This window comes from Malaclemys terrapin, chromosome 4 (assembly GCF_027887155.1).
Source record: "Malaclemys terrapin pileata isolate rMalTer1 chromosome 4, rMalTer1.hap1, whole genome shotgun sequence".
Lineage (NCBI taxonomy): Eukaryota > Metazoa > Chordata > Testudines > Emydidae > Malaclemys > Malaclemys terrapin.
In genome coordinates, this window is record NC_071508.1 from 144864589 (window position 1) to 144891672 (window position 27084).

Below are 27084 nucleotides of genomic sequence, written 5' to 3' on the forward strand. Positions count from 1 at the left end.
CTGCTTTTCAGTCCCAAACTCTGCCTCCTCTAGGGCAGGGAGAGGCGACTCCCCAGGTCCCCTTTCAAAGGCAGTGTCCTGAGTGATCTTGAGGGGTGTCCGATATCATCTTTGTGCCCCCCCCCCACGCCGCATATTCCTTGGGGTTTTCAACCCCCCAGGGACGTTCTTTGGTTCTCACCAGGCGAGTGCAGGGTGCTGTGCGCTTGGCTGAACCCAAGAGGATTTCAGATGCGATTCTCCTTGTGGGGGGAGGAGACGGACGGGTAGAGGGAGTGAAAAGCACGTGCAGCGAGAAAGGGGAGTGGAAAATCTCTCCGTGTACGGCTTGATTTCGGGTGGTGCCATCCCAGTCCCAGGCCGCTTTGGTTTGATCGCTTCCACAACCTCTGCCCAGTCCTGACACTCACAGGGGAGCCTGGTTGGATTGTGAAAGGGGACTGAGGAGTTGGAGTGCCGCCTGGTTCCGCCGCTTCAGACAGATCAGGGGAGCATTTTTTTCCTCCTCCGCAGGTAACAAGTTCTACAAATCCAATCCTAGGCTTAAAGGGAAGGGCCAGACCCAGCCGTCCCAGAGCGGGACCATCTGAAATCTCATTATTCGCACTTCTTAGAGTTTCCTCTAAGCTCTTTGTTTTAAATCGCCTGTCGCTGAGACGCCTGCCTTCCAGACTTTGGGGAAGCGTCGGGTTGACCTGCTTTCCTTCAATCGCAGAGTGACTACGGAATAACCCCCCCTCCTGCCTTTTCAAACAGCAGTGTTTCGTGTTTAAAACTCACTCCGGCACCTGCAGTCCCCCGGGAGCTCGCTCGTGTAAATAGCCCTTTATCTTTTCAGTGCAGCGCTGAGCAGGAGATGCTGAATGAACCGGCGCTGTTTCCTGTCCAAACGGAGTTTTGTTGTTGGTTTTTATTGCTCCTTTAACGAGTTCACAAGAGTGATCCAAGGGGACAAGTGAAATATACAAGGTGAAGTCAGCGAGAGAGAAGGACAGAATCAGGCCGCTAGGACGGGCTTGGTCCCGGGCTCAGATGGGTGGGGATGTCGCTCTGCCTTGGCGTGGATTAGCTGGGCTCTGGGGCTCTCCTTGATGAACTAATGGCTGAGTTTGGCCCTGCTTCACAGGCGTTGGGGCTGAGCGCGCTGGGAAAGGTGTTGCCCTGTTTTTGACTCGACACTGTGTAATGTTTTTGAATAGGCCCTTTCCGATGACAGACTCATGCTTCCCAGCGTCCCTACACGCCTGTAAATTACTCGAGCTGTTGAGATGTCCAGTTCTTGGAAGTAACTCACCGAAGCCCGCATGTAGCGGTAATAATTAACTTAACACCCAAGTGCAAAGACAGGGGGTGGGGGAAGATCAGATTCCAACGGCTAGTTCATAGGTGACTTGCTCCTAGAAGCGAAGACGACTTTCCCAGGGCCCCATCGCTCAGATGGGGAGCTCGGCGTTAGGCAACGCGCTGTGCGTTTTCTCCGAGGTTTTATGGCGCTGATGCAATTGACCATGCCTTGGGTTTTATTCGTGGGCTTGTGTTGTGTTTTTAAACTCAGGCGGGAGCTCTAATCCCAGCACAACAGGCCACTGCCCTATTCGCAAATCCTTCCGCTGGTTTGTTAACATCAGGATTTGAAGAAAGCAACAGAGGGTCCTGTAAAAACAACAAGGAGTCTGGTGGCACCTTAAAGACTAACAGATTTATTTGGGCATAAGCTTTCGTGAGTAAAAACCTCACTTCTAAGGCTAACAGAAGTATTGGGAGCATAAGCTTTCCTGGGTAAGAACCTCACTTCTTCAGTTGCAAGAAGTGAGGTTCTTACCCACGGAAGCTTATGCTCCAATACTTCTATTAGTCTTAAAGGTGCCACAGGACCCTCTGTTGCTTTTTACAGATTCAGACTAACAGGGCTACCCCTCTGATCAGGATTTGAGTGACCCCGCCCATCTAACTCAATGCTGGGAAGGTTCTTGCAGGCTAGGGAAAACAAGGGTTGTCCTCCATGTGTCTGGACCTTTTGCAAGGGTTATTTTGCCCCAAAGGTGTAACGCTTGGGGAAACGTGCGGTCAATGGAGGGGGGTGGGGGGTTACTTGATCTAGAGGGGAAGGGAGACCTGCTGGGAAAGGCCGGTGGCGCCTGGGTCTCAGTCACTCACAGGCGTCGTTCCAGGATGCGGGGCGTGAGAGCGGGCATGCAGGGGAGGCGCGGCTGGGCTGCGGGCAGGGGGGCTCTGGTGCGGTGGGGCTGGGAGGGCAGTTGCTCGGGGCAAGTGCAAGGCAAAGGCGGGTCTCCCGTTCAAAGCCCGCTCCCGCTGCCCCTGAAGTCACCCTCAACCCCCACCCAGGGGATGTCAGTCGGGCCAGGACCAGGCCTGCCCCTGCCCCTTGGCAAGAGGAGGTTTCTCCAAGCCAGGAGATTGACAGGGGCGGAGGGGCGGGACATCCCTTTTGGAGCCCCAGTGGGCGGTGCCTGGCTGTGACGGACAAGCGGTGCAAGGAGTGACTTGGGCCCACGTGACTCTCATGGGCTGGAAGAAAAACAGAGCCAGTCCGCTTTGGAGGCTCATTGGATTCAAATATTCATTTTAGGAGCCGCTCCGCAGTCCCGGCCCCGGCAGCCAAGCGCCTCCGAGCCCCTGCGCTTTTCCACCCGTTTGTTCCAGATTGGCTGGCAAGAATCATGGACTGTTTTCCCATGCCTTGTTTTCTGTCAGTGAGTAGCCCCTTCTCCTTCTCCTCCTGCTCCCTGGGCTTGGAAGGGGTGTCAGTCCCGTTCGGCTCTCCCCTGGCTCCCGGGGACCGCAACGTGCCACCCCCCTCCCAGGCGCTGCTGCTAACAGACCGGGCACTTTTCAAGCTCTCTCTGCCTTATCTTTGCAGTGACCCCAGAGCCAAGTGACTTGCCCCCCTCCTCTCTCTCCGGCGTGTTGTCTCCTTTCTCCAAACCCCTTGAAGGCCGCGGCAAAGCTGGAGCCACACAGCGCCGGCAAAATAAGACAAGGGGCCAAGTTGATTCGGTGCAACCCCCCCCCCCCCTTGCACTGGGATCCATGCTCCTGGAGACCCCCCCCCCCCTCCACCGGCCCCTGATCAGCTGCACTTCAGCGATCCGTTGGGCTGGGGAGAAGGCGGAAGGGAGAGAGGAGAAATCCCACCGAAGCCCAATGTTCACTGTTTATTCTTGAAAGAAGTTAGGCGGAGATCCTGGCTAAGATAGCAGGGACCGGCCAGATGAGCCGGATAGCGGCTATCTGATTGTGGGGGCTCTTGGACTGCAAACAAGTTCCAGCGAGTCAATTCCAGGCGATCCCTTTGCCTCCGAGTCGCGTTTGCTGCGGCAGCCGCTGCTGGCTCGGGTTTGGGGGGGGGGGGGGGGTGGGTGGCTGTTTTTAATCTTGACCCTCCTTGTTTGTTGTTGCGTTTTTTTGAAACCCCAGAGACACCATGATTCCTGGTAACCGAATGCTGATGGTCATTCTGTTATGCCAAGTTCTGCTAGGAGGTACTAACCATGCCAGTTTGATACCCGAGACGGGGAGGAAGAAAGTTGGAGAACTCCAGGCTCAAGGAGGATCTGGACGCCGCTCCGGGCAAAGCCATGAACTCTTGCGGGGTTTCGAGGCGAGTTTGCTGCAGATGTTCGGGCTCCGCAGGCGGCCCCAGCCCAGCAAAGCAGCCGTCATCCCCGCGTACATGCTGGATCTCTATCGGCTGCAGTCCGGGGAAGAGGAGGAAAGCCTGCAGGACATCAGCCTGCGGTATCCCGAGAGATCCACTAGCCGGGCCAACACCGTGAGGAGTTTCCACCATGAAGGTCAGTGCCGCAGTTCGGGGGCGGGGGGGCGTCGGGAAGCGATCGGGATTTGGAGACTCCCAGGCAGAGCAGGGGGTGCCCAGCCCTCGGCGGCAGGCGGACTCCCCCAGCCCGCTGGCCCGGGCTAGTCCCGCGGCTGTATTTTCCAGCATCCTGCGCTGAGATGGAACTGGACCCGTGTTTGTGAAGGGCTCTCTCACCAGGGCTCCAGCCACTCCGGATTTGTACCCGTGTCCCCCCACGGAACTCACTCCGGAGTAACCGAGAGCCCTCCCAAGCGCGTCCCGTGTGTGTTTGTTTTGAAATCTCAACGCGATCGCTGCCCGCTTGGGCTCTTATTTTTTAAAGAAAGAAAATAAAAAAAAACCCTCCTCGAATTGAATCCCGACAACAGCGTGTTTGTGAGGTTCGTTCAATGGGGCCTTGTAATCTGATCCAAATGTTTCGTAGCGGATGTTTCTTTTCCAAAGTCAAGCGGAGCTATTAATCCACCAGCATCATTGCTGTGTCGGAATTCAACCCTCCCCCCCGCCCCCCAGTAGTGGGATCAACAAGGAAGGGCTCTCTGTTTCCCAATCGCTGGGCAGTTTGTGAGCAAGATCCTTGGGGGGGGGGGGGGGAGTGTTTTAAAGAAACTTTGTTTTAAAACTCCCCCGTCTGTAGATCCGTAGGACTCAGGCCCGTGGTGGTGAAGCGGGATTCCGGGGCAGGAGCTGGGTAGACGTGGAGATGATGCGTTGGGGAGCCGAGGGGAAGGTCGCTGCTTTGCATTTTGGAGGCATCCGGGGAAATTGCCCAGGAGGGGCTGGTCTCTCTCTGTGCGGGGCTAGGGACAGGTGAAGCGGTGTGTCCCGACTCACCTGGCGCCGTGTCTCGGGCCCCCCAAACGTTCACACGCTTGGTTTTTGCAGAACATCTGGAGAACCTCCCCGGGCCCAGCGACACCCCCCGCGTTCGCTTCCTCTTCAACCTCAGCAGCGTGCCGGAGAACGAGGTGATCACCTCAGCCGAGCTGCGGCTGTACCGGGAGCAGCTGGAAGCGCGGAGCCCCGCGTGGGAACGGGGCTCGCACCGGATCAACATCTACGAAGTGATGAAGCCCCCGCCGGCCCGCGGGCAGGTGATCACGCGGCTGCTGGACACGCGGCTGGTGCATCACAACGTGTCCCGGTGGGAGAGCTTCGACGTGAGCCCCGCCGTCCTCCGCTGGACCCAGGACAGGCAGCCCAACCACGGGCTGGCGGTGGAGGTGACCCCGCTGTCCCCGGCCCCCGCGGGCCCCGGGAACCACGTCAGGATTAGCCGATCTTTACCTCAAGGAGACGGGGACTGGGCCCAGCTGAGGCCGCTGCTGGTCACTTTCAGCCACGACGGCAGGGGCCACGCACTGACCCGCCGGGCCCGCCGCAGCGCCAAGCACCAGCGGCCCCGCAAGAACAAAAAAAACTGTCGACGCCACGCGCTCTATGTGGATTTCAGCGACGTGGGCTGGAACGACTGGATCGTGGCCCCCCCGGGCTACCAGGCCTTTTACTGCCACGGGGACTGCCCCTTCCCTTTGGCCGACCACCTCAACTCCACCAACCACGCCATCGTGCAAACCCTGGTGAACTCCGTCAACGCCAGCATCCCCAAGGCCTGCTGCGTGCCCACGGAGCTGAGCGCCATCTCCATGCTCTACCTGGACGAGTATGACAAAGTGGTCCTGAAAAACTACCAGGAGATGGTGGTGGAGGGGTGCGGGTGCCGTTAAAAACCCTGATCTCCCCCCCCCACCACCCCAGGACTGCTTCTTCCAGCTGGACCCTGATCTAAACTAAACGTTCACCTTGACCTTATTTATGACTTTACGTGCAAATGGTTTGACAATAATGATCCTATATTTTGACAAAATATATTTATAACGACATATTAAAAGAAAAAAATAAAGCGAGTCATTATTTTAAAGGTAAAAGGCATCTCCTGTGTCTGGCGCCTTAGGGGGGCAGGCTGGGGCGGGGCTCGGAGCAGGATCTGTGTTAATTTTAAATGTTCTCCTTCTGGTTCTTGGCAGCGCAGGGCACCGGGGGGCGGGGAACCCCCGGGACCTCGGGCTTGTCAGGCGGGGCCAGCCCCGGGGAGTGACACTGGACTTGCTAACCCGCGGGAAGCGTTTGCAAAACTGCATGTGAAAAGCGGGGCGGAGTTACCTGAGGGGTTATGCTAAACCGGCGGGGAGTTTGATGCCTCCCCCCCCCCCCAAGTGTTCAAAGCGATTCGCATTTTGTTCTGGAGGGGGGTGGGGAAAGAAAAGAGGGGGGAGGCGGTTCTGGAGACTTTCTTGGAAGGTTTGCATGAGCCTTTGAAGACCAAATCTCCCAATTACGATGCCTCCCCCCCCTCCAAAAACTCTGAAGCAGTTCCCTATGGGTTATGCTAACGCCCACCTGCGGCTGGTCCTGCCCAGCGGGGAAGGGGAGGGGGATGCATTTCAAACTCTCGGGTTCGCAGGAGTGCAGGCACGGGGGGGTGGGGGGCGGGCTGTCGCTTTGACTCCAGGGGATTCCCCCTTCCCGGCCCGCGCCGTCACCCGGCTCCGGCGGGGGTTTCTTTGCAAGCTCGGGTCAGTTTGCAGCAGGCGGAGCGGGGGAGGTATCCTCGGGGAAAGGCACAGGGGGGATGCACGGGGCGCTTTTGTTCTCCAGCCTGCCGAAGCGGGCAGCTGAGTGGAAAGCAACCAACCCAGGCTGCCAACCCCTCAGCTCCCCGGGGAGGGCAGGTGGAGAGGCCAGATCTGAGCCGCGAGCAGGCCAGGGCGATCGCGCTGCAAAACGCCCCGCGAAGAGGTGCTTTGCCCCCCGGCCCCCCTTTGCTTTCGGCGTCTGGGTCTAGCAGGGGCCGATCCGGAGCGATCGGGCCCTGCACCCCCGGCGGTGCCTGCTTCCCAGCCAGCAGCTCCTAGGACTTGAACTAATTCCCCCAGGCGCGGGTCCCACTCGCTGCTCAGCTGCTCCCGCTCCCCCAAGCCTGGCTGGCGGCTTGTCAGGACCGGATAACGCGGCTTGTTTGTGCAGCCAGCTCTGGGGGCTGGGGAATTTACCGTGAAATCCTGCGAATTGCATTTACCTCGTTAGCGGCCCGGCCCTTCGTGCTGCTTGGGAAACAAAGGCCAGCGGCCCCCTTAACCCTTGCAAGCCTGCTCGCCACTCGGGCCAGCCCCGGGGGGATTCTGCATGCGGGGGGGGGGGGGGGTGCTTCAGCACCGCCCCGGACTACCCCGGGATCTGAGAGCCGCCAGGGCTAGCAGAGGGAGGCCCGGGACTAGCCCATCCAGATGCTTTGCACCTTCTCTCCCCGCACCAAGTCATCTGCTGCCAGCGCGCAGAGACACTGGCCGAGCCGCTGCAGCGATCGCTTGGAGCTGGGTGGCTTAAACCGCCCCCCCCCACTCACCCACCCCCCCCAGCCAGCCCGATTGCCCCTGCCCCCAGCCCGGACCGGAGCGTGCAGCCATCGCTCCTTGTTACCGGGCAGGTGAGGGGGCTCTGCCCTGCAGCAGCCCCCCGGTCCTGCAGCGTCTTTCCCCGCTAGCCAGCCTGGCCCGGTCCCCTGCAGCCCAACCAGGGAGACCCTTAGCCCGATTGGCTGGACTGGCTCCCGCAGGCGTGGGGCGGGTAGGGGCGCTCCCCGGGGAGCCTGGCTGCGAGCCAGGACGCGGCGCTGGCCTCCAGGAGGCTCTTTTTGGTGCCCCCCCCCTCTCATTCCTGTCTTGAGCCGGGAGACCCATGGCCCGGGGCAGCGGCGACCTGCTGTTTGCGCTTTGATGGCTGCGGCGGAGCAGGCAGGGCCCTGCCCAAGAAAGAATTTCATTTGGAAGTGGCAGAAGCTCCGGGGGGAAGCGCCTTGCAGCTGGCTGACAGGGCAATTACAGCCCGCTCCACTGATCTGCGCCGCTGGAGATAACCCCGGCTGGGCCGGGGCCCCGGGGGATTGGCCTCCAGAGCCGGCCTGTAGCTCTTCTCCAGTCGCCGGCCCAGGAGCACCGTGCAGGACAAGCAAGCGAGAGCTTCTGAGCGGGAGGGGAGGTGGGCGTTGCGCTGGTTTAAAAATTCCCCATCACTGTTGGGTTTTTTAAAATGCCTTTTTAGGCCCACACTTATCCACCTGCTGAACTTCACTAGGGCCAGTTGTCCTGGGAGCATGGCAGGCAAGGGGAATGCTCCCCCTAGTACAGGTAAGCGGCACCCAGTGTTTGCAGCATGGGGAGGGGACATAGGTGGTTAACATGGTAAGGGTTATAAAAGCCAGTCTGTCTGCGTTCATGCTTTTTTTTGCATTTAACTGGCGCAAATGAGGGCGTTGGGCCTGCACTGAATGGTGCACCTGCTTCATCTCACAGGTGGTGAGCACTCCAGGGAGGCCGCTGGAGCAAAGCGCCCGATTATGCACCTAACGTGTTATGCTTTTTGCAGCCCTTTATTTCTAGTGGGTTTCCCTTGGTCTCTCTGCTGCCCTCGCATTGCCCTGCAATGGTTGGGTTGCAAAACCTTCAAGGGCATGTTTGCCCCACACACTGTTACAACAAGCAATGGTAAAATAGCCAGAGAGCCATGAAGCATTTTTAGACGTAGTGCACAACTTCTATTATAAACACGTAGCGGATTTTAATGCATAATATGTGGGTGAATTCCAATATCTATCTATCTGTCTGACAAGGCGGGTGAGGTCATTTCTTTCACTGGACTAACTTCTGTTGGTGAGAGAGAGACAAGCTTTCTAGCTTCCGCAAGTACTCTTCCGGTCTGGCAAGAGCTGTGTGTGGCTTGAAAGCTTGTCCCACTCACCAACAGAAGTTGGTCCAATAAAAGATATCACCTCACCCACCTTGTCTGTCTAATATCCTGGGATCAACACGGCTACAATAGCACTACATGTCTGTCTATCATAGATATAGGAAAACAATCCAACAATCCAAAGTTGTGTCTGAAGATAGCGGGGATCCTGAAAAAAGACTGCAGGATGAGGGCCTATGTTAGCGAAAGATATTTCAGGCCCTCCTTGTACCTCTGATGCCAGTGGAAATGTCATTCACGTCAGTGTGATACAGGTAGGGTGACCAGATGTCCCAATTTTATAGGGTCAGTCCCGATTTTTGGGTCTTTTTCTTATATAGGCTCCTATTACCTCCCACCCCCTGTCCCAATTTTTCACACTTGCTGTCACCCTAGAAGTGCCGTTGCTGGTGATCAGAACAATGTTACCTGGCTAAAGGACACTGCTTCATACAGGGGATTGTGAATTACACTCCGGTGCAGGGAGACCTAGGTTTTTAAGAGGAATTAAAATGGAAGATTATTACGCTGTTTTAGGCACATGTTTAGCACAACACAAATGGGTTTCGACCCTGCTCTCCTTGAAGTTAGTGCAAAGGCTTCTGCTGAGTGCCCCCTGACATAGGCATGCTGCTTTACGTTTGTCTTAGCTAATTAACAATAGACACTAACCTTGCTCACATCGGTTGAGAGATGCCGGAACGCTATTTGGACCTTAAGCACTTACTCCGTGTTAGCTTTATCTGCAAGTATAACATTTTTCATATGCATCTGTTGTGTGCCTGTCATAAAGCCCACGGATCTGGGATGTATTTTCTGCAGATCTGACTTACTTCATAGTGATTGAATGCTTTCTTTATGATGGCTAGCAGAGCAAGGCCTCGACTTTGAGTGGATTTAATTCAGGGATTTGAATAGCATGAGGCTCTGAGAGAATTTATAGCAAATGTAATCCTCCTCATTCTCCCCAAAATGCAGTGATTCGAACTGAAGTTTGAAAAAAAGAGGTGGAAGTGGAGGTTGATTATTGATTCAAACAGTCCGGAGCACTATTCAGGGGATTGTTTTTTGGCTTCTCCCGGTAACTGAAATGCAGGGTATTGAACAGAGAGCGCCCCTGCTACAAATGGTCGGGGCTCACCCTTTACTCTGTGTTTGGGCCTAACACAAGAGGGCCTTGATTTTTGACGGGGCCTGTAAGCATTATTGAAATGTAATAATGACAGGAGCGAGCTGGATGGCCCCTCCATTGCGTGCGCTGTTCTCCTCTTTATAGCAAGTGGGGATAACGAGGGGAGGGCAGAACGCACAGAGGCTAATAATCCTGCATGATTTCAACTGAGTTGTCAATAGTGATTTTAAGGCCTGTCGACGGTGAGCTCTGCCTGGCTCGAGGTAATAACGTTCTCCTCAGTGCTCTCCTCTTGCAGAACAGTTTATGGGGTGAGAGAGGGCGTGGTCAGTCTGACCATCCTTAACTCGGGTTTATTCAAAGGGGAGGGATCTGAGAGGTTATGGGGCTCAGCCCCCAACCACAAGAGTCTGAGCTGCCACGGGGAAATAAGACTTCAAGCCTGACTGCTATGAGATGGATCTCTTCCTTCTTGCGATCCCCCATCCTCCATGGTGTCAATGGCTCAACCCCTGTCAGCACTCAGCCTCTTGCTTAGGGTTGCCAACCCTCCAGGATCGTCCTGGAGTCTCCAGGAATTAAAGGCTAATCTTTAATTATTGATTATGTCATGCGATGAACCCTCCAGGAATATGTCCAACCAAAATTGCCAACCTTACTCTTGCTCTGACTATATTGCCGCTGTAGAACCTTCACAGATCAAGTTCTCCTGGTTTTCAGGCCCCTTAGAACTTTTTGGTAGATTTTTTTGCATGCAAAAATTTGCCTGCAAGTCAAATTTCCCAGCATAGTTTTAGGAAAAGATACTGCAATTGCTATGTAGCAACTGAGGAGAACTCGTCACACAGCCAGGCTTCGCTTGTGCCTCCTACCTAAAGGGAATGAGGCTTTGTAAATTAGTTTCACCAATGTAAATTTGTTTGAAAAGAAATGCAGAGGTTTGCACATTACTATACAGGGAGGGACGCTCAGGCTGTCCAACAGAACTAGCAGGTGCTGGTTTGGGCACTTTTCATTTTCTCTGCAACGCTGAAACAACCGATTTTGTTTTTTCCTGGTATTTATTAGCACGCTTCAGCTGTGATGGCTTGAAAAATCGACTTCTTCAAGTAACCATCGCTTTGTGTTCTTTATTTTATGTTAGTAATTGTGTTACGGAAATGCCTGGAGTCCCCAGCTAAATTGGGACCCCTTTTTGTTAGTTGTTGTACAAACACATAGTAAGACCCAGGCCCTGCCTCCAAAGAGCTTACACGCTAATCGATAAGACAAAGTGTGGGCAAAAGGAAGTGTTATCACCCCATCTTACAGCTGGGAAACTGAGGCATAGAGAGAGGAAGTGATTTTGCCAGAGTCACACTGGGAGATTTTGGCAGAGTCAGGAATTGAATCCTGAGCTCTTAAGCCCCAGTGAAGTGGCTTAGCTGTTTTGTTCTTGAATCTCCCCTTTTGATGATTCACAAACTTAACCTCAACATAATTGGATTTCCATGTAAAATAAAGACAGTTGAAATTGCATCACATTTTGCTCTTTCATTTTCACGTGCAGATGGGGTCGTGGGAAGGGTCTTCAAATTGGGCCCGTAAGTTGTTGTATCCTTCCATGTTTCTTTCCCCTTGAAGTATGCCAAGTTCTGGATTCTGAGGAGCAAACAGGATTTCCAATAATCTTTTCATTACGTATCATGGGCAAGAAAATGGACTGTGTCTTGCATTCTTGGCGGTTCATCCATACTTGTTCTAACGCTCACTATTTCAGGAGAACCATCTCCACACTTTGATTATAGGCTGGGAGGTATTCCCTTGTTGTGTATATATCTAGCTGAGGCATCATCCTACAGCTAACAAGATACACTTTTATATGAAACACTGATGGCCGAAGGAAAGTTTTGAACAACTGAAAGTCAACACCCGTAGGATTTTGCAAGAGAAAGGCACCCTGACCGGATGGCTTTCCCAGTAATGTCTCAGAGAGGTGAGGAAAGCTGGTTTTAACTACCCATACAGATCCATTGATACACTTACCATGTGGACAGGAGAAGGGTCATATTTATATAAACTCACATGCACAGTGGGTTGGCTGTAATATATACTTCATGCACTACCTCCAGATCCTCCTCCTTTCAGATGGTGGCATAGGCCACATTTATGAATTTGGCTTCTCCTGCCTTTTTATTTGTCCAAACCACACCACTTTCTGGGGCTTCACCATCCCATAGGCAGAAGTCATGCAGATCCAATCTTGCACACCCTGTAGCAGATACAGGAAATGGATGGAAAATGCAGATAAGTTTCTCACATGCTGACGCTATTCCAAAGTCAGGAGATGAACGGGGCAGGTCTGAGGTTACACTGGAGTTCTTACCAATGTTAACTTACGCTGCTGAGAAAAGCAGCAACTGGAAAATTAAACATTTGATGGATATGCCTAAACACTGTCATTTGTATCTTAAATTTGGGATCCCAGTGGCCTGATCAGCTCCAGTTTCTCTACAACACACACATCCTTGAGTCTGTGTGGCCTCTTCAGGGATATCCAAGGGCCACCCCTCCACCTTCTCTCCCCAGGGTGAGCTGCCTGGCAGAATCACAGTCCCTCGAGTCCTTTTGAGTTTCAGGAGGGTCAGGGAGCTGACATAAGGTAACACTCCACCTCTGTTGTCAGCCAGGAGCTACAACGAAGCAGAGGGAGCGATACTATTCTATAATCTCGAGCGCAGGAGCTGAGGAATTCTCTGCAGGTCCCACTGTACATTAGGGCTTATACTTTTGGGTTCTCAGTGAACCATTCCCTCAGCTGTTGTAATACTGTTTTCACAGGAGAAAGGGAAGAAAGGCATTAGCTCATTCTTGTTTTAGCTTTGGCCTTTCTTCATTGGATAATCTCACTCTTAAGTGATTTAGTTCTGTAACACGAATTACTCTTCTCCTGGTTGAAATGCGACCACAAACCCCTTGTCAGTTACAACGTAAGTCTAGGCTCAGCCCAGAGTCCCACAGGCAAAAAGCGAGTGCTTTTTCAACTAATCCACTTGTCCCTCACCTCTCCCTCCAGTAACATGAGATTATATGTTATGAAGTAATAACTTGAAACAGTCTGCACTGTTTTACATATTAAATTATATGGAGGACAGTAGGCACTTGACGTTGCTTTTATTGGCTTTGTTCGTTTTGTCTAAACTGTAATGAACACCTGTTATTTAATACTAAAATAAGTAAAATCCTTCATGCCGAGATTAGCTAAGGCATGCTAAATTGATTATAGATCTTGTTTGGGGGGAGGGGAGAAAGGAAGGGCCTGTATGAACAGAGTCTAATAATGGATAGACCCTGAAAATCTTTGAGGGTTTGCTGAACAGACTAGGGGCATAGCGAAGAATAAAGTGGCATGCACAGATACAGGAGATGCTGGGATGCATGACCTCCTATAATATAATATAATTAATAGGAACTTAATAAAAGCCAGCAATGGGCCTGACTGTTTCTCTGAGTGGTAAAATCCAGGGGAGAGAGCTCAGAAAATCTCACAGCCAACCAAGTATTTTTCTCTACTGTCCTTTCATCAGACAGTTTGCCCCCCATGGAATAGATGGTAGGACCTTATGGATTCATAGATGCTAAGGCCAGAAGGGATCATTGTGTCATCTAGTCCGACCTCCTCTATAACACAGGCCATAGAACCTTCCCCAAATAATCCCTAGAGCAGAGCTTTTAGAAAAACCTCCAATCTTGATTTAACAATTGGCTGTGATGGAGAATCCACCATGACTCTTGGTAAATCGTCCCAATGGTTAATTACCCTTGCTGGTAAAAATTATTTCCAGTCTGAATTTATCTAGCTTCAACTTCCAGCCATTGGATCATGTTATACCTTTCACTGCTAGATTGAAGAACCCATTATTAAATATTTGTTCCCCTTGTAGGTACTTACAGACTGTAATCAAGTCACCCCTTAATCTTCTCTTTGTTAAGCTAAATATATCCATTAATCATTCACATGGCTCTTTTCTGAACCCTCTCCAATTTATCAACATCCTTCTTGAATTGTGGGCACCAGAACTGGACACGGGATTCCAGCAGTGGTCGCACTAGTGCCAAATACAGAGGTAACATAACCTCTCTGCTCCTACTCAAGATTGTCCTGTTTATGCATCCCAGGATCGCATTAGCTGTTTTGGCCACAGCTTCACACTGGGCGCTATGTTCAGCTGATTATCCACCATGATCCCCAAATCTTTTTCAGAGTCCCTGCTTCCCAGATAGAGTCTCCCATCCTGTAAGTATGTCCAACATTCTTTGTTTATAGATGTATGCATTTACATTTAGCTGTATTAAAATGCATATTGGTTGATTGTGCCCAGTTTACTAAGCGATCTAGATTTCTCCGAATCAGTGACCTTGTCTTTTTCATTATTTACCGTTCCCCCAATTTTTGTGTCAATTGCAAACTTAATCAATGATGATTTTATATCTTCTTCTAGGTGATTGATAAAGATGTTAAATAGCATAAGATCAAGAACTGATCCCCAGGGAACCCCACTGGAAACACACTTGCTTCATGACAATTCCCCATTCACAGTTCTGTTTTGAGACTTATCAGTTGGCTAGTTTTTAATCCATTTAACGTGTGCCATGTTAAGTTTATATTGTTCTAGTTTTTTAATCAAAATGTGTGGTACCAAGTCAAACGCCTTTCAGAAGTCTAAGTATATTACATCAACACTATTACCTTTATTAACCAAACTTGTAATCTCATAAAAAAAAACATTAAGTAGTTTGACAGGATCTATTTCTATACACCCATGTTGATGATGTGCATTCATTATATTACCCTGGTTTCGTTCTCTGTTAATCAAGTCCCATACCCAATCGCTTCATTATCTTGCCCGGGATCGATGTCAGACTGACAGGCCTGTAATTATCCTGCTATACTGTTTATCCTTTTTAAAAATTGGCACAACATTAGCTGTCTTCTGGAACTTCCTCAGTGCTCCAAGACTTACTGAAATTCAACATTAATAGTCCAATGAGCTCCTCAGCCAACTCTTTTAAAATTCTTGGATGCAAGTTATCTGGACCAATACAATTGTGAGTATTCTTTTTGATCCTAATATATTTAAAACACTCCTTCTTATTGTCTTTAACTCTTCTGGCCATAGATTTAGCCTTGTGTCCCTTGGCTTCCCTTATCAACTTTCTACAGTTCCTAACTTCAGATTTATATTCATTACTATCAGCTTCCCCTTTCTTCCATTTGTTATATTTTATTTTTTACTGGTGCCTTCACTTTCCCTCTATACCAGCTCAATTTTTTAACCAGCACAGCCCTTTTTCTCAACTGATTGTAATGATATGTTTATTTGTAATATATGATTCAGCCATTAGAAATCTCTGTGTGATGCATAGAGTTGCAGATATGGTTCGGCCCCTGGTTAACAAGGGGGACAAAGCTGGAACTCGATCTGGGTGTGGAAGCCTGTTTGTTTGTAACTGTTCTCTTTCATAAATGCCTCCCATTGCAAATGGACTGTGATTTCATATATCATGCCATTGATGAAGGGTCTCATAACACAGGGAGTCAGTGTCAGACCTGGCACGAGTCTCTTGCTTTGTCCACCACACTGTGCTGCCTCTCATGCTATTCAGTTGCCCCTTCGTGTGGCCAGAGGTCATGCTGGCTGCTTAGCAGATGACCTGTTCAGTCAGAGGTAAACCAGCTGGAAGGGGTTTTGCCCTAGACCTATCAGTGGTAGCCCGAGCATCACTGCCTACTCCAGTTGTGAACTTGAGCTGGGGTGTGAGCATGGGGGGATGAGACTCTGTTGATTTCTGGTTTTGGAAAGGTGGGACAGATCCTGTAATATTTGAGGAGGGTGTGGGGTGAGTTGGTGGGACAATGTTTTGCAAGCCTGGCAGGGACTGGTGAGGCCCTGTGTGGAGGGACATTGTGAGGCCCCCTGCACTAGGGAAGCACTGCACTGGGCCCTATGGGGGGCTGCGAGCAGAGCTGGCATGGGCCTCTCGATGTTTCGGAATGGGTCTCCACACCAGCCAAGCGAATGCTGGTGCAGAGGGTGGAGTGGGAGTGGGCAAAGGATCTGCTCTGAAGGGATCCCACATGACAGTATCCAGAGCCCTGGCCTGGGGGATTTTATCTCCCGCTCCCCGCCCCGCCTCGCCCACACAGGGCCCAGTTATGCACCTGGTAGGTGGGTGGAGTGACATTCACAAACAGCTACATGGACTCTGGCCACCCCCAGGCCAGTGCCCTTCCTGCCGTGCATGGAGGAGAGAGGATTTGCCCCTTTACATTCCTGTGTGTGTGTTTTTTAAAGGGGAAGACTAAACGCCCTCACCAGGCTGGTCTGAGGAATTACGATGGCGTAAGTGCCCTGAGAGCATTGGGCCTACACTGGGGAGGAGCCGTGCTTTGCTCTGTGCTGGTACTAGCGCGTCCTGACCGGGGACCGAGCTAGTCCACAGACAAACCAAACATCTAGGCCCACATTTGGCTCTCGGGTTCCCATGGCGTGGTGGTCTATTTACCTCAGTACCTGAGTGAAGAGTTCAGCCCTTAGAATTTGCCTTGCAACAGATTCTGCGCATTCCACGCATCCTAATACTGAGCTGAATTTCGTTGGTCTTAAAGGCTGGATTTCCATCTGCGGAGCCTCAGTGGGTGGCCAACACCATGTCCCTGAGGGCCTGATTCAAAGGCCATTGGAGTCCATGGGAGGCTTTCTGTTGATTTAAATCGACCCAGGATCAGGTCCTTACTGGGAACGGGCTGCGAGACAGATGCCAACCCTTCCCGTTTCTGTAGGTACTGAAGCAGTAACAGGTATTTCTAGATACTCTTTTGAGAGCCTTCATATAGATAAATCTTATGTAGCTTCTATTTACTCTGCTATTTAAAGGCATCCATGGACAGGCACAGCAGTGCTCCTGGAAAGACAATTAATAAGCTGGCCTCTGCCCCAGTCCTAGACGATCCTAAAGGATCGTTTGCAAAATTAGTATTTTTCATTCGATTAACTGTTATCGGCCAAAAGACATGAACAAATGTTTGGGGCATAGTATTTGCCTGTGACAAATGTTTTGCAATATACTCAGCAAAAGATACCGTCTAGGTGAAAGAATGCTGAAGTAACAAGATGAGTTTCCAACAGGGCTACCAAAGACAAGCGGCCAAGTCACTTAGTGTCTGTATTCCTCAGTTTTCCCACTTGCAAAAGTGGGCCAGTAATGCTCAGTTCCGTGTTAACGTACTGGCAATAATGGGTATAGTAATAAATCGTGCTTTTCAAAGTGCTTTGAGATCTGTAGACGAAAAGGACCAGCGATGCTCTAAGTGTTTTTAATATTGTTTTACTGATTCCAGTTAAGCAAACTTGGCCCAGGTGATTGTTAACGCCATCAGTCAAATTCAGTACCCTGTTGTCATTAGCCAGATATGTGCTCCGCAGACTGCAGCTCCAACAGGGCCACCTGGGAAACCCATCATGAAAGCCTGCAGAACCTCGCTCCCGAGCGATGGAACAAACTCTGTCATCCCCTGGGCAGGGCTTCGCAGCAGGAATGTGTAAACACAGGTGTGTAGTTTTCATGAGATTTAAATAAGGTTGGAGCTATTCGGGAATCCAATCTGGTTTTGGTTAGGAGTGTCTCTCCTGCAAGCTGGAGGATGGGTTCATGCTGCCCATGTGCAGCTGTGCGCTTGCTGCAAGGTTAATTGCCTTTGTGGTATCTATAGAAGAACAATAAGAAAAAAACAGATCCAAGTAAGCGGAGATATGTAGGCTGTAGTCTAATCAAATCTTGATCCTAAGCCTATATTCTGCACCCTTTCCTTATGGTGAGTAGTGCCTAGCTCCACGAGGAGTGATTTCATGTCACACAATCTGTCCCTCTGTGTTTTGTATTATTCAGCATGTAATTGGTACTAAACAGCTTTGTTACAGCAACTTTATATGGCTGAAGGTTTTTTTTTTTTTTAAGTGGAAGATTTTTACATGACTGAAATGTGTTAATGTGCTTGTAAAATGAAGTCAAACACAACTGAAAGTTGTTTTGAATGCAGATGGGACCAATAGAGGGCCCAGCCCAAAGCCCATTGGAGTGTATAGAAAGACCCCTGATATGGCCTGGTCCAAAGCATATTGGAGTCTAAGGAAAGACCCCCTGATATGAACCAGTCCAAAGCCCATTGGAGTGTACGGAAAAACCCCTGATATGGCCCACTCCAAGGCCCATTGGAGTGTATGGAAAGACCCCTGATATGGCCCGGTCCAAAGCATATTGGAGTCTAAGGAAAGACCCCCCAATAAGAGCCAGTCCAAGGCCCATTGGAGTCTATGGAAAGACCCCTGATATGGCCCGGTCCAAAGCCCATTGGAGTGTATGGAATGACCCTTGATATGGCGCAGTACAAAGCATATTGGAAAGACACTCCCCCCCTCCCCCTCCGCCCCGATATGAACCAGTCCAAAGCCTATTGGAGTCTATGAAAAGACCTGTCAATGAGTTTTGAGATCAAACCCCTGACATGCTTTTTGAATCAGTTTAAGCCCTTAATGAAAACGTGACTTTGAGCTGAAACAGGCTGGATCTTCTCTGTTTACAGGAAATGTTTTCAGTGACGCCATTGCCATGTGTGAAGTCACAGCTTCCAGGTCCATTTTACTCACACAGTCCCTCAGGTTCTCCCTTTTTCGAGTAGCTAGGACGGGATGTTTCCAAAGTTAGCACATGGGGGCCTGGCCTGGGCTGGTCCTGTTTTGTAAAGCAAGGATCTTATTCCAAAATGAATTCAAACTCTGCCCTGGAGTGGCGAATTCCCCGGAGGCGAGGGAAATGTCTGCTGCTTGGTTTTGCTTTGCTGCCATCCAAGGCACACTGATGGCTACTCAGGCTCTCTCTGTTCTTTGCAGTTCCCCACTTTGGACTGCTTGTGCATTCCCCTCTTCCGGTTGGGCAGAGGAGTTTGGAAGCCAATGGGCTCCATTCATCCCTGACATTCCTCTGGCAGAGCACACTCTCCAGAGCCCCAGTGGCAGAAAGTTTGCCAACAGGAGGGATGTGGCGGAGTACGATTCTGCAACCCCCCCGCTGTGCCAGGGGACTGGAGCAAGCTGGAGCAGCCCCAAAGGGTACGTCTACACTGCACACTAAACCCAGGCTCTGACGCAGGTTTGAGCCCAAATTCCCCTTCTATCCACACACAAATCAGGCCGACTCAGGTCAGCAAGTACTCAGGACCTAGGACCCTGCTAAAGGGGTGGATCAGAGCCTGAGTCCCGCTGAGTATTGGGTCCAACACCCTGTCATTGTGGACGCAGAGCAAGCTGCAGACCTGAGTCCGAAACAATGGTGTAGTGGGGCCGGCTCTCTGTGAAACCATGTACTGGCACTTTTGCCGCATGGCGCATGCCATTTTGAGGTCGCACCGCACGGAGGATGCCATTTTAGAACGTGCGAGGTCATGATGGCAGGGGCATTCCGGCAAGTGCCCATTCAGGACTACACCACGGGTCAGAAGGTCTGCGTAGTGCAGCATAGACACGTTAGCACTGCTGCGTCGGGCATTGCGGACCAGGGTCCAGCAATTGTAAACCCAGGTTTATAATGTAGTGTGGATGCTCAAGTGGCAGCTTGGATACATGGAGTCCCACAGGCCCGGGTCCCATAGACCCGAGTTCACAATGCAGGATAGATGTATCCAAAGTGGGCAGAGCCAGCCCAGGAGAGGGTGTGGCCAGCCCTGTCACGAGCTGCATTGATTCAGTGCCTTCCTTGGGCAGCCTCCACTCTCCTGGGGAACCCTGGGCTGATTTTCTTTTAAAGCTACCTTCTCTAGCAAAACAGCTGTGGGAGGCAGCCACAGTGCCACCCTCCCCACAGGGAGAACCCCCACAGGGTCAGTTAGTTCCCTGGCTGCTCCCACAGGAGGACCCCCATAAATTGTAGCTCCTGCATCTGACTCCTGTGATGTTCTGCCCACCTGCCCTCACCTGTGCCACAGTAGCAGAGACGTGCTGGGGTAGCTTTGCTCCTGCTGGCGGTTCCCTTAGAGCTTTGGGATCTCTGGGATAAGACGTTGTCCTGTGATCTTGGCCACTTGTGGCTTTTAAGAAGTCCAGCACCGTTCTTGCAGGGATGTTAGCCTCAGACTTCTGGCCAGATTTCAGCTGGGGGATTCCAAGGGGCCAATGTCATCTTTGGTAAAACTTGGCTACATCCTCACTACGAGGGGGAGGGGGGTCGATTTAAGATACGCAAATTCAGCTACGCAAATAGCGTAGCTGAATTCGACGTATCGGAGCCGACTCACCCCGCTGTGAGGGCGGCGGCAAATCGACCTCCGCGTCTCCCCCGTCGACGGCACTTACTCCTACCTCCCCTAGTCGAGTACAAGCGTCGATTCGGGGCTTGAATGTCGCGTCCCGACGAGACGCGATAATTCGATCCCCGAGAGATCGATTTCTACCCGCCGATTCAGGCGGGTAGTGTAGACGTAGCCCAAGGATAAACTATGCCAGCTCGTGTGCCAGTCACATATGTTATAACCTGACTGTGGTCACAGGTCATCTACCTACTCATGCCATATCACCCCTTGGTAAGTCCTGGGTGACTTCTCATCTCCATCAGGAGTCAGGACTGACACGTACAACCTCCCGTAAGGTGGAAAGGTCACATGCTGGTGTGATTGACTCCATCTGCAGCAATGTGTTGGGTGAAGCTAATGTAGCTTGAAAGCAATGTGTTCACGGATTGAGCAATATGCAATGGATGCTTGCTTGGCTTCTTTCTCTGGCAATGCCCATAAAATGAACTTGTGACAAAGAATCTGAGAGCAGAAATTATTTGACAGACCATGGGATTGCATGGGAAACCTTCCCTTTCCCCTACTAGCCAAAGCATTGAGAGTCCTTGAATAGCAGATTTGTCTAGCTGATATCTCAGGAATTGGTTATCCATGGAGAGGACAATTTGGTAGGGATAACACCATCCTCGGATGTTCAGCCCCACTCCCCCTGGTGTCTTTCCAATGGAAAAGGAGGTTGCAGGGCAACAGAGGCTCTGTGAATGGAGACGAATAAGATGTTGGATGAGAAAATGATTTTTGAACCCATTTTCATTGTGCTTTATTAACAGGCTACGTAACCCAGTGGGGCGGGTATTTTTATAGGAGCTCCTCTGTACAGATCTGCAGAGGATACGAGTCCATTACAGCTCTACTTAGGGAGCCTTGGGTCTTTAGCTCAATCTGTAGCAACTCATACTTTCGGATCTGGAGGTCCCCGGGCAGTCACAGATACACATGCCTTCCCCTTCACACATGGAAAAATCCCGGCTGTTGAATGAAAAATGGAGAACGCTACAGAATGGAGCTGTTTGCTGACGGCATCATATCCAGTGGGTATTACCCAGGGATCCTTCCGAATGGCGCTCAGCAATCCTCCGATCTGCCATTACTTGCCACGGGGAGGAATTTCTTGTGGTAAAGATGTCACTTTCTGTGATCTGCAGTCCTGCAAAATCCAGCTTTAGCTATGAGTTACCCAGACAAATGGCATGCTGCACTGTTAGCAGGTCTAGTGGTGCTCTAGCAAACAGCCATGAATGCAAGCCTGCATGCTAAAGACTCAAAAGGCCAGATTCTCAGCTGGTGTGACTGGAAGTGGCTCCATAGACTTCAATGGAGCTATGCCAAGGTACACCAGTTGTAGGTCAGATTAGTGTTCTGGGCACGGATCTCTTTCCCAGAGTGTTGGAAAGGGGCTCCATGCACCTGCAGATGAAAGGACAGGGCATCTCTGGGCCGGATTAACATTGACAATTTATAAATAGCTTCTGAGGCCATGTAACGTTTTGGTTCAGGTGACTCAGCGTTAGTGTAACATGGTGGGCGAAGACGAGTAATCTAATGATGTCTCCAGCCTGAGCTGCTCTCTGCAAAATACACCTGCACATCTTGGCATAATTGGCCCTGCGGCCTGGCAGAATTTTCTGCTGAATATTTTGGCTGGATCCAGGACCTTGTGCGGCTTTTGTGGCATGGAAACTGCATATAATTTCTGCTGAATAGATCCCTATATATCAAGTTGACAGTTTCGGGACATTATAAGACCATTTAGTGCTTTCTCGCTCAAAATGAGTCAAAACCAGAATGTAATTATTTAATGATTCTTTGACAAACCGTGCAGTAAGAACACGATGAACAAAAATAAATACCCCAAACCTATTAGTCCAGCAAGTGACCGAAAGTGAAAAGGCAACCGTAACTCTCGAGCAAAACAGAAAGCAGGGCACAGGTGTCACAAATTGATAGGGGGTATTCGGGTGTGTCTGCGTTGCCCACAATTTACTGCGCTCATTTATTTGTTCGAAAGGGTCTATGGGTCTGATCCTCCTCTCACCCACACTGGTGTAATTCCATCGACTTCAGCGGAGTTGCTCAGGAGAAGAGTCACCTCCCAAATGTTGCATCTTCTCCCGGAAATCTCTGCTAATGCCTGCCACGGAACAGTAGCTGTTCCAGTGGTAGAAAATCACTTGTTAGGTTCGGCCAGCTGGGCAAAGTTGGTCTTGAGTCAGTCATCCGCAGGAGGCCGATGCATTTACAGGCCAGTTGCAGGAGGACCAAAGACACTAGACAGATCTGGCTTTTACGGTCTCGTTTCGTCTGTTTCCCCAAGAGATGTAAGTCCTGTGCCTGGAGAAATTTCCATATGGAATATGCCTCAGAAACTGCCCTGTGTGTATCTGCATCCAAAATGGTCTTAAGCCTTCACAGACCCAGGAGAAGGCCAGTGTTGGTATGACAGGTGTCATGGAGTCACCGGGCGATGCTCCTGAACTACTCCATATGAAACCAGTCAGGACTCTGGGGGAACCTCCTCTCTGTGAGCAGACTGTCTCCAGGGCAAGAAGCTCACACGGCTTCCACCTTCCTGGGTCTGACCTCGGCGCATTCAGCATCCCCTTTTCTCACTGGGCCCTGCACCCCCAACTCCGCAGTCAGACGTGACTCTCAGCCAGCCGGTAAAACAGAAGGGTTATTAGACGACAGGAACACAGTCCAAAACAGAGCTTGTAGGTACCGAGAACAGGACCCCTCAGTCAGGTCCATCTTGGGGACAGGGAGGCCAGAGCCCCGTCTGGCCCCCCTCCATTTCCCCAGCCAGCTCCGAACTGAAACTCTCCAGCCCTTCCTCTGGTCTTTGTCTCTTTCCCGGGCGAGGAGGTCACCTGATCTCTTTGTTCTCCAACACCTTCAATTGGCACCTTTGCAGAGGAGGGGCCCAGGCCATCAGTTGCCAGGAGACAGGGTGTCACCATTCTCTGTGTAGACAGCGTCACACTGGCCCTCTAGGGCTCTGCAACAACCACACATCCTTATCCCACCACCTAGATACTTAAGAACTGCATAGGGGAAACTGAGGCACCCACACAGTATTCAGAGAAAACATTAAGAACATTTCCACTTTGTCACAACAGGATCCCGGGGGTGCAGCCTGGGACCGCTGTGCCCCCTTAACTCTCCAGCCTGGGCTGTCTCTCCCAATGCTTTGCTAGTGACAAGCAGCAAACCCCTCCAGGCCCTGTTATCACTCAGCATGTGGAGCCCCACACCCAGCTAGATTGCATGAATGTTCCCAGAACCACTCACAAATCATGCAGAGAAAGGCACCAGCCAAATCCCCCCAGCTCCGAGCCTTGTACTTCAGGAATATACCATCCTGCACTGCTCAAGACCCTTTCTTGAGCAATGCAAGTTTATTAATTAGTTCACCACTTCATCAATGGAAAGCAAATATACACCAGCCTTTGTAACCTGAACAGATTTACCAAACACATTGGGCAAATTCACTGGTGAAGATAAATAGTGAAACAAGTTTATTGATTACAAAAGATAGATTTTAAGTGATAGGCAAAAAGTCAGAGTGGTTACCAAAATGAAATAAAATAAAATATAAGCACGCAGTCTAAACCTTAAGTATCAGAGGGGTAGCCGTGTTTGTCTGAATCTGTAAAAAGCAACAGAGGGTCCTGTGGTACCTTTAAGACTAACAGAGGTATTGGGAGCATAAGCTTATGCTCCCAATACCTCTGTTAGTCTTAAAGGTGCCACAGGACCCTCTGTTGCTTTAGTCTAAACCTTAACTCTTATCACACTAGATAGTATTTAGATCAAGCAATGTTATCACCCCACTGGATCTTACAGTCCTTAATATATAGCTTTGTCTCTTAAACTTGGGCCAGTCTCCTCTGTTGGAGTCTTCAGTCTTCTGAGCGTCCTTGTTTCTTGCAGCATAGGTGGGGGAAGGAGAAAAGGCCAAGGATGGGGCCCCGGTGTTCCGTTTTATACTCTTAGTCCGTGTGCTTGGAGAACACAAGTCCAGGCATGTCTGGTGGGCATTGCTGAGTTACAAGGTGAAGCAATACCCCCGGCGTGTCTCCTGTGAGTGAGTCATGGAATTGTATCTCCTCTTCTGGACAATTGCTGGTGATGTCTGTTCAGCACCCACCTGGGCGCTGGTTACCTCTTCTCTTGTTATTGTCTCTGGAGAGCTAGTATCTGGGCATTTCCCAAACCTGCAGCATATTTTAGTGAAAACCATACAACACAATTCTTATAATTTTATCTGCGTTAATGATACACATATTTAGATGGAACAATGGCTTTCAGCGGGTCATAATCTTTCCCATGATACCTCAGATGGCAGGCTTTATAGGCAATATCACAATGATATGTAAATGGGGAATACAAGGGTTACAGGGCGCTCCCCCATGGTATAGAACGTCACAGTTCGCATCTCTGGTAAGCACTTAAGGGTGGTACATTAGACTGGGCTCTCTGCCCAGGAAGATCTGAATACAGGTTTGGAGCCTTCCTAAACAATTGTTTTGAAAACCAAAGAGCCAGACTGTTGTCTGGTGTAAACTGGCATAAAGCCGGTAAAGTCAATGGAGCTCCTGCTACTTATACTAGTTGAGGACCTGGCCTAAGAACTGCATTTAGATCAGGATGTTAGACATCAAGCAGTTACATTTTTCATGCCAGGTCTCCTCAGATTTGATATCCTTTTCCTTTTCCCAATGGGCTCCTTGAGCAGGGCCTTCTCAGACCCTCTACATCATAATATAATATACCCTGAGGGAATAAACAACACCAGAAAACCTACCCCAAGCACAACTCCCTATAACCCCGAAAAGGAGAGGAGCCAGATGCGCCATGAAGCCCACCAGAGATATTGCTCCTGCCCATCTATTTAACACAGAAGCAGATAAGATGTTATGAGATCTGGCTTTTAACTTTGCAAATGGCCCTGAGCCAGAATCTCTGATATTTGAAATCCGGATCCAGACCCACATTCTGCACTTTAGCCTCCCACTATTCTATTTGTATTTTTGTTTCCTCCTCCTTTTAGACCCAGGTCATGCTGCAGGTTGTGCCATGAGTGCAGGGGACTGGACTAGATGACCTCTCTTGGTCCTTTCCAGTCTTCTGATTCCCTCCATCCACCTTGGAGCTTTTATTTGTGCAGGTGGCAGAAATAATATATGGAGATATACCTATCTCATGGAACTGGAAGGGACCCTGAAAGGTCATTGAGTCCAGCCCCCTGCCTTCACTAGCAGGACCAAGTACTGATTTTTGCCCCAGATGGCCCTCTCAGGGATTGAACTGACAACCCTGGGTTTAGTAGGCCAATGCTCAAACCACTGAGATATCCCCCCCCATTCATGCAAAGCAGACTTTATTTGCAGTGAAGGGTAAGTGGGAGGCTGTGATCAGGATGGGATCTGAGGACAGAAAGCGCTTGTGTCTAGGAACTGTAAATGAATTGGGTCTGGGAATTTGCAGAAGCTGTTACACCCAGATTTTTCCAAATTTCACTCGGTTCCATGGCCTGGGTGTAATAATGTACATTTATACCTGTCTCTGAATGGACGTGTGTGTATATGTTTACCTTTTTACAGATGATTAGTCATGAACTATTAGTGTTTTCAAGCCACGAGCCTGATCTTTCAACCACTGCTTCTGCAAGCAGTCAAACCGATTTCAACTGACTGCATGGAAAACATGGTGGTTTTACATACGGGGGACCTCAGATACTGTGAACTGTGTAGTATCCTCAAGATCAATAGAGCTATTGCAGTTTACCCTTGAAATCAATAGGGCTACTCACGTGAGGGCCCTCTGATGTAAGAGAGTATCTACCTTAGCAAACATGAGATTTAATCTCGGTTTTGCGTGTGGCTCAATTATGCTGTGATAACATTTCCTGCCATGTGGCCCGGGGTGTGACACACACAGGCAGAGACAAGACGCTGATATTTAATCAGAGCTCTGCCGCTCATCAGCAGGATGCGGTGACATGGTGAAGTGCCTGGACTGGGAGATGTGGATGCAGTTTGATGGTCTGGGTTATTTCTAAAGTCGTCGCTCCTAAGGGACGGCAGGACAGACAATCCTGGACAGCCTGAGTATTGGTGGCACTGGGGACAGCTGAATCACTCTGAGGAGTAACCAGAAACATTTCTTTGGCTCACAAGTATGTGGGATGTTCAGCTTCTCTGTGGGGTTTTTGCCCTTCACCGCCACAGGCTCTGGGGTTCCTCTTTGGGGGTGTGTGTTCTGTAGTCTGTACCCCCTGTTCCTGTTCTCATCCAGCATAGAGCATCCCATTTCTACCCCTTCTAGGGGTCTCAGGCTGCTCCTCCGTCAGGTTCAGAGGGGCTGCCTGCTGAGGCTTCTACCCCCCCAGTGTCGTGTAGGAGTTTCTGTAGTTTGCCCTCCACCCAGCCGGGAGCAGCTGGCCAGGCAACAGTCTTGTTTGTGCTGCCACCACTACTGTACTAGGCAGCGGGTCCAGAGATGCCCCAGAAGGGTTGTGGATATAGCTAGGCCCAGCTAGGCCCAGAGGCTCAGTTCTAGCTACAGCGAGGCAGCTGTGGGCCCCAAGGCCCGAAGAGTGAAAAAGAGCATCTTCCAGTTCTGCCTACTGCTCTCCTGAAGGCCCCTACAAGGTCTATGGACAGGGACAGTGGTGGCACGAGGTGTCCTCTGAAGAAAAGTGGGCCACCTAATTTCAGACCAGACCAAGAAATAGGGGGAACAACTCCCTCACCCCGGAAGAGATCTAGAGTTAGTCCCTATGTGAGGTGGGTCCAGGGCTTCTGGGGACACTTGGTGTGTTTGGGGACTGTGGATGCTACAGTAACTAGCAAGACTAACCCAAATTAACCTCTGAGCTGGTGCCCCCACATGTGTTATGCAGAAGGGGGTGGGTGTGAGCCGACCCAGGGAGTAAAGCGG

The 27084-nt window shown here is 50.6% G+C and overlaps 1 protein-coding gene across 2 annotated transcripts; it reads left to right on the top strand.

The window, feature by feature from the left end:
- Window positions 1–346: 346 nt before the first annotated feature.
- On the top strand, window positions 347–5748 carry BMP4 (bone morphogenetic protein 4). Of its 2 annotated transcripts, XM_054028705.1 has the most exons (4): window positions 347–513; window positions 2591–2714; window positions 3439–3815; window positions 4727–5748. In XM_054028705.1, the coding sequence occupies exons 3-4, from the start codon at window positions 3446–3448 to the stop codon at window positions 5566–5568; spliced, it is 1212 nt and encodes a 403-aa protein (XP_053884680.1). In that variant the 5' UTR covers window positions 347–513; window positions 2591–2714; window positions 3439–3445; the 3' UTR covers window positions 5569–5748. The 2 variants fall into 2 exon arrangements, with proteins under 2 accessions (XP_053884680.1, XP_053884681.1); XM_054028706.1 differs by lacking the exon at window positions 347–513 and having other exon boundaries at window positions 2516–2714.
- Window positions 5749–27084: the final 21336 nt, after the last annotated feature.

Excerpts from the sequence above, each read along its gene's own strand:
- BMP4 (XM_054028705.1), top strand. The coding sequence starts at position 3,446 with ATGATTCCTGGTAACCGAATGCTGATGGTCATTCTGTTATGCCAAGTT. Across the intron at positions 3,816-4,726 it reads GAGGAGTTTCCACCATGAAG|AACATCTGGAGAACCTCCCC; the intron begins GTCAGTGCCGCA and ends TGGTTTTTGCAG.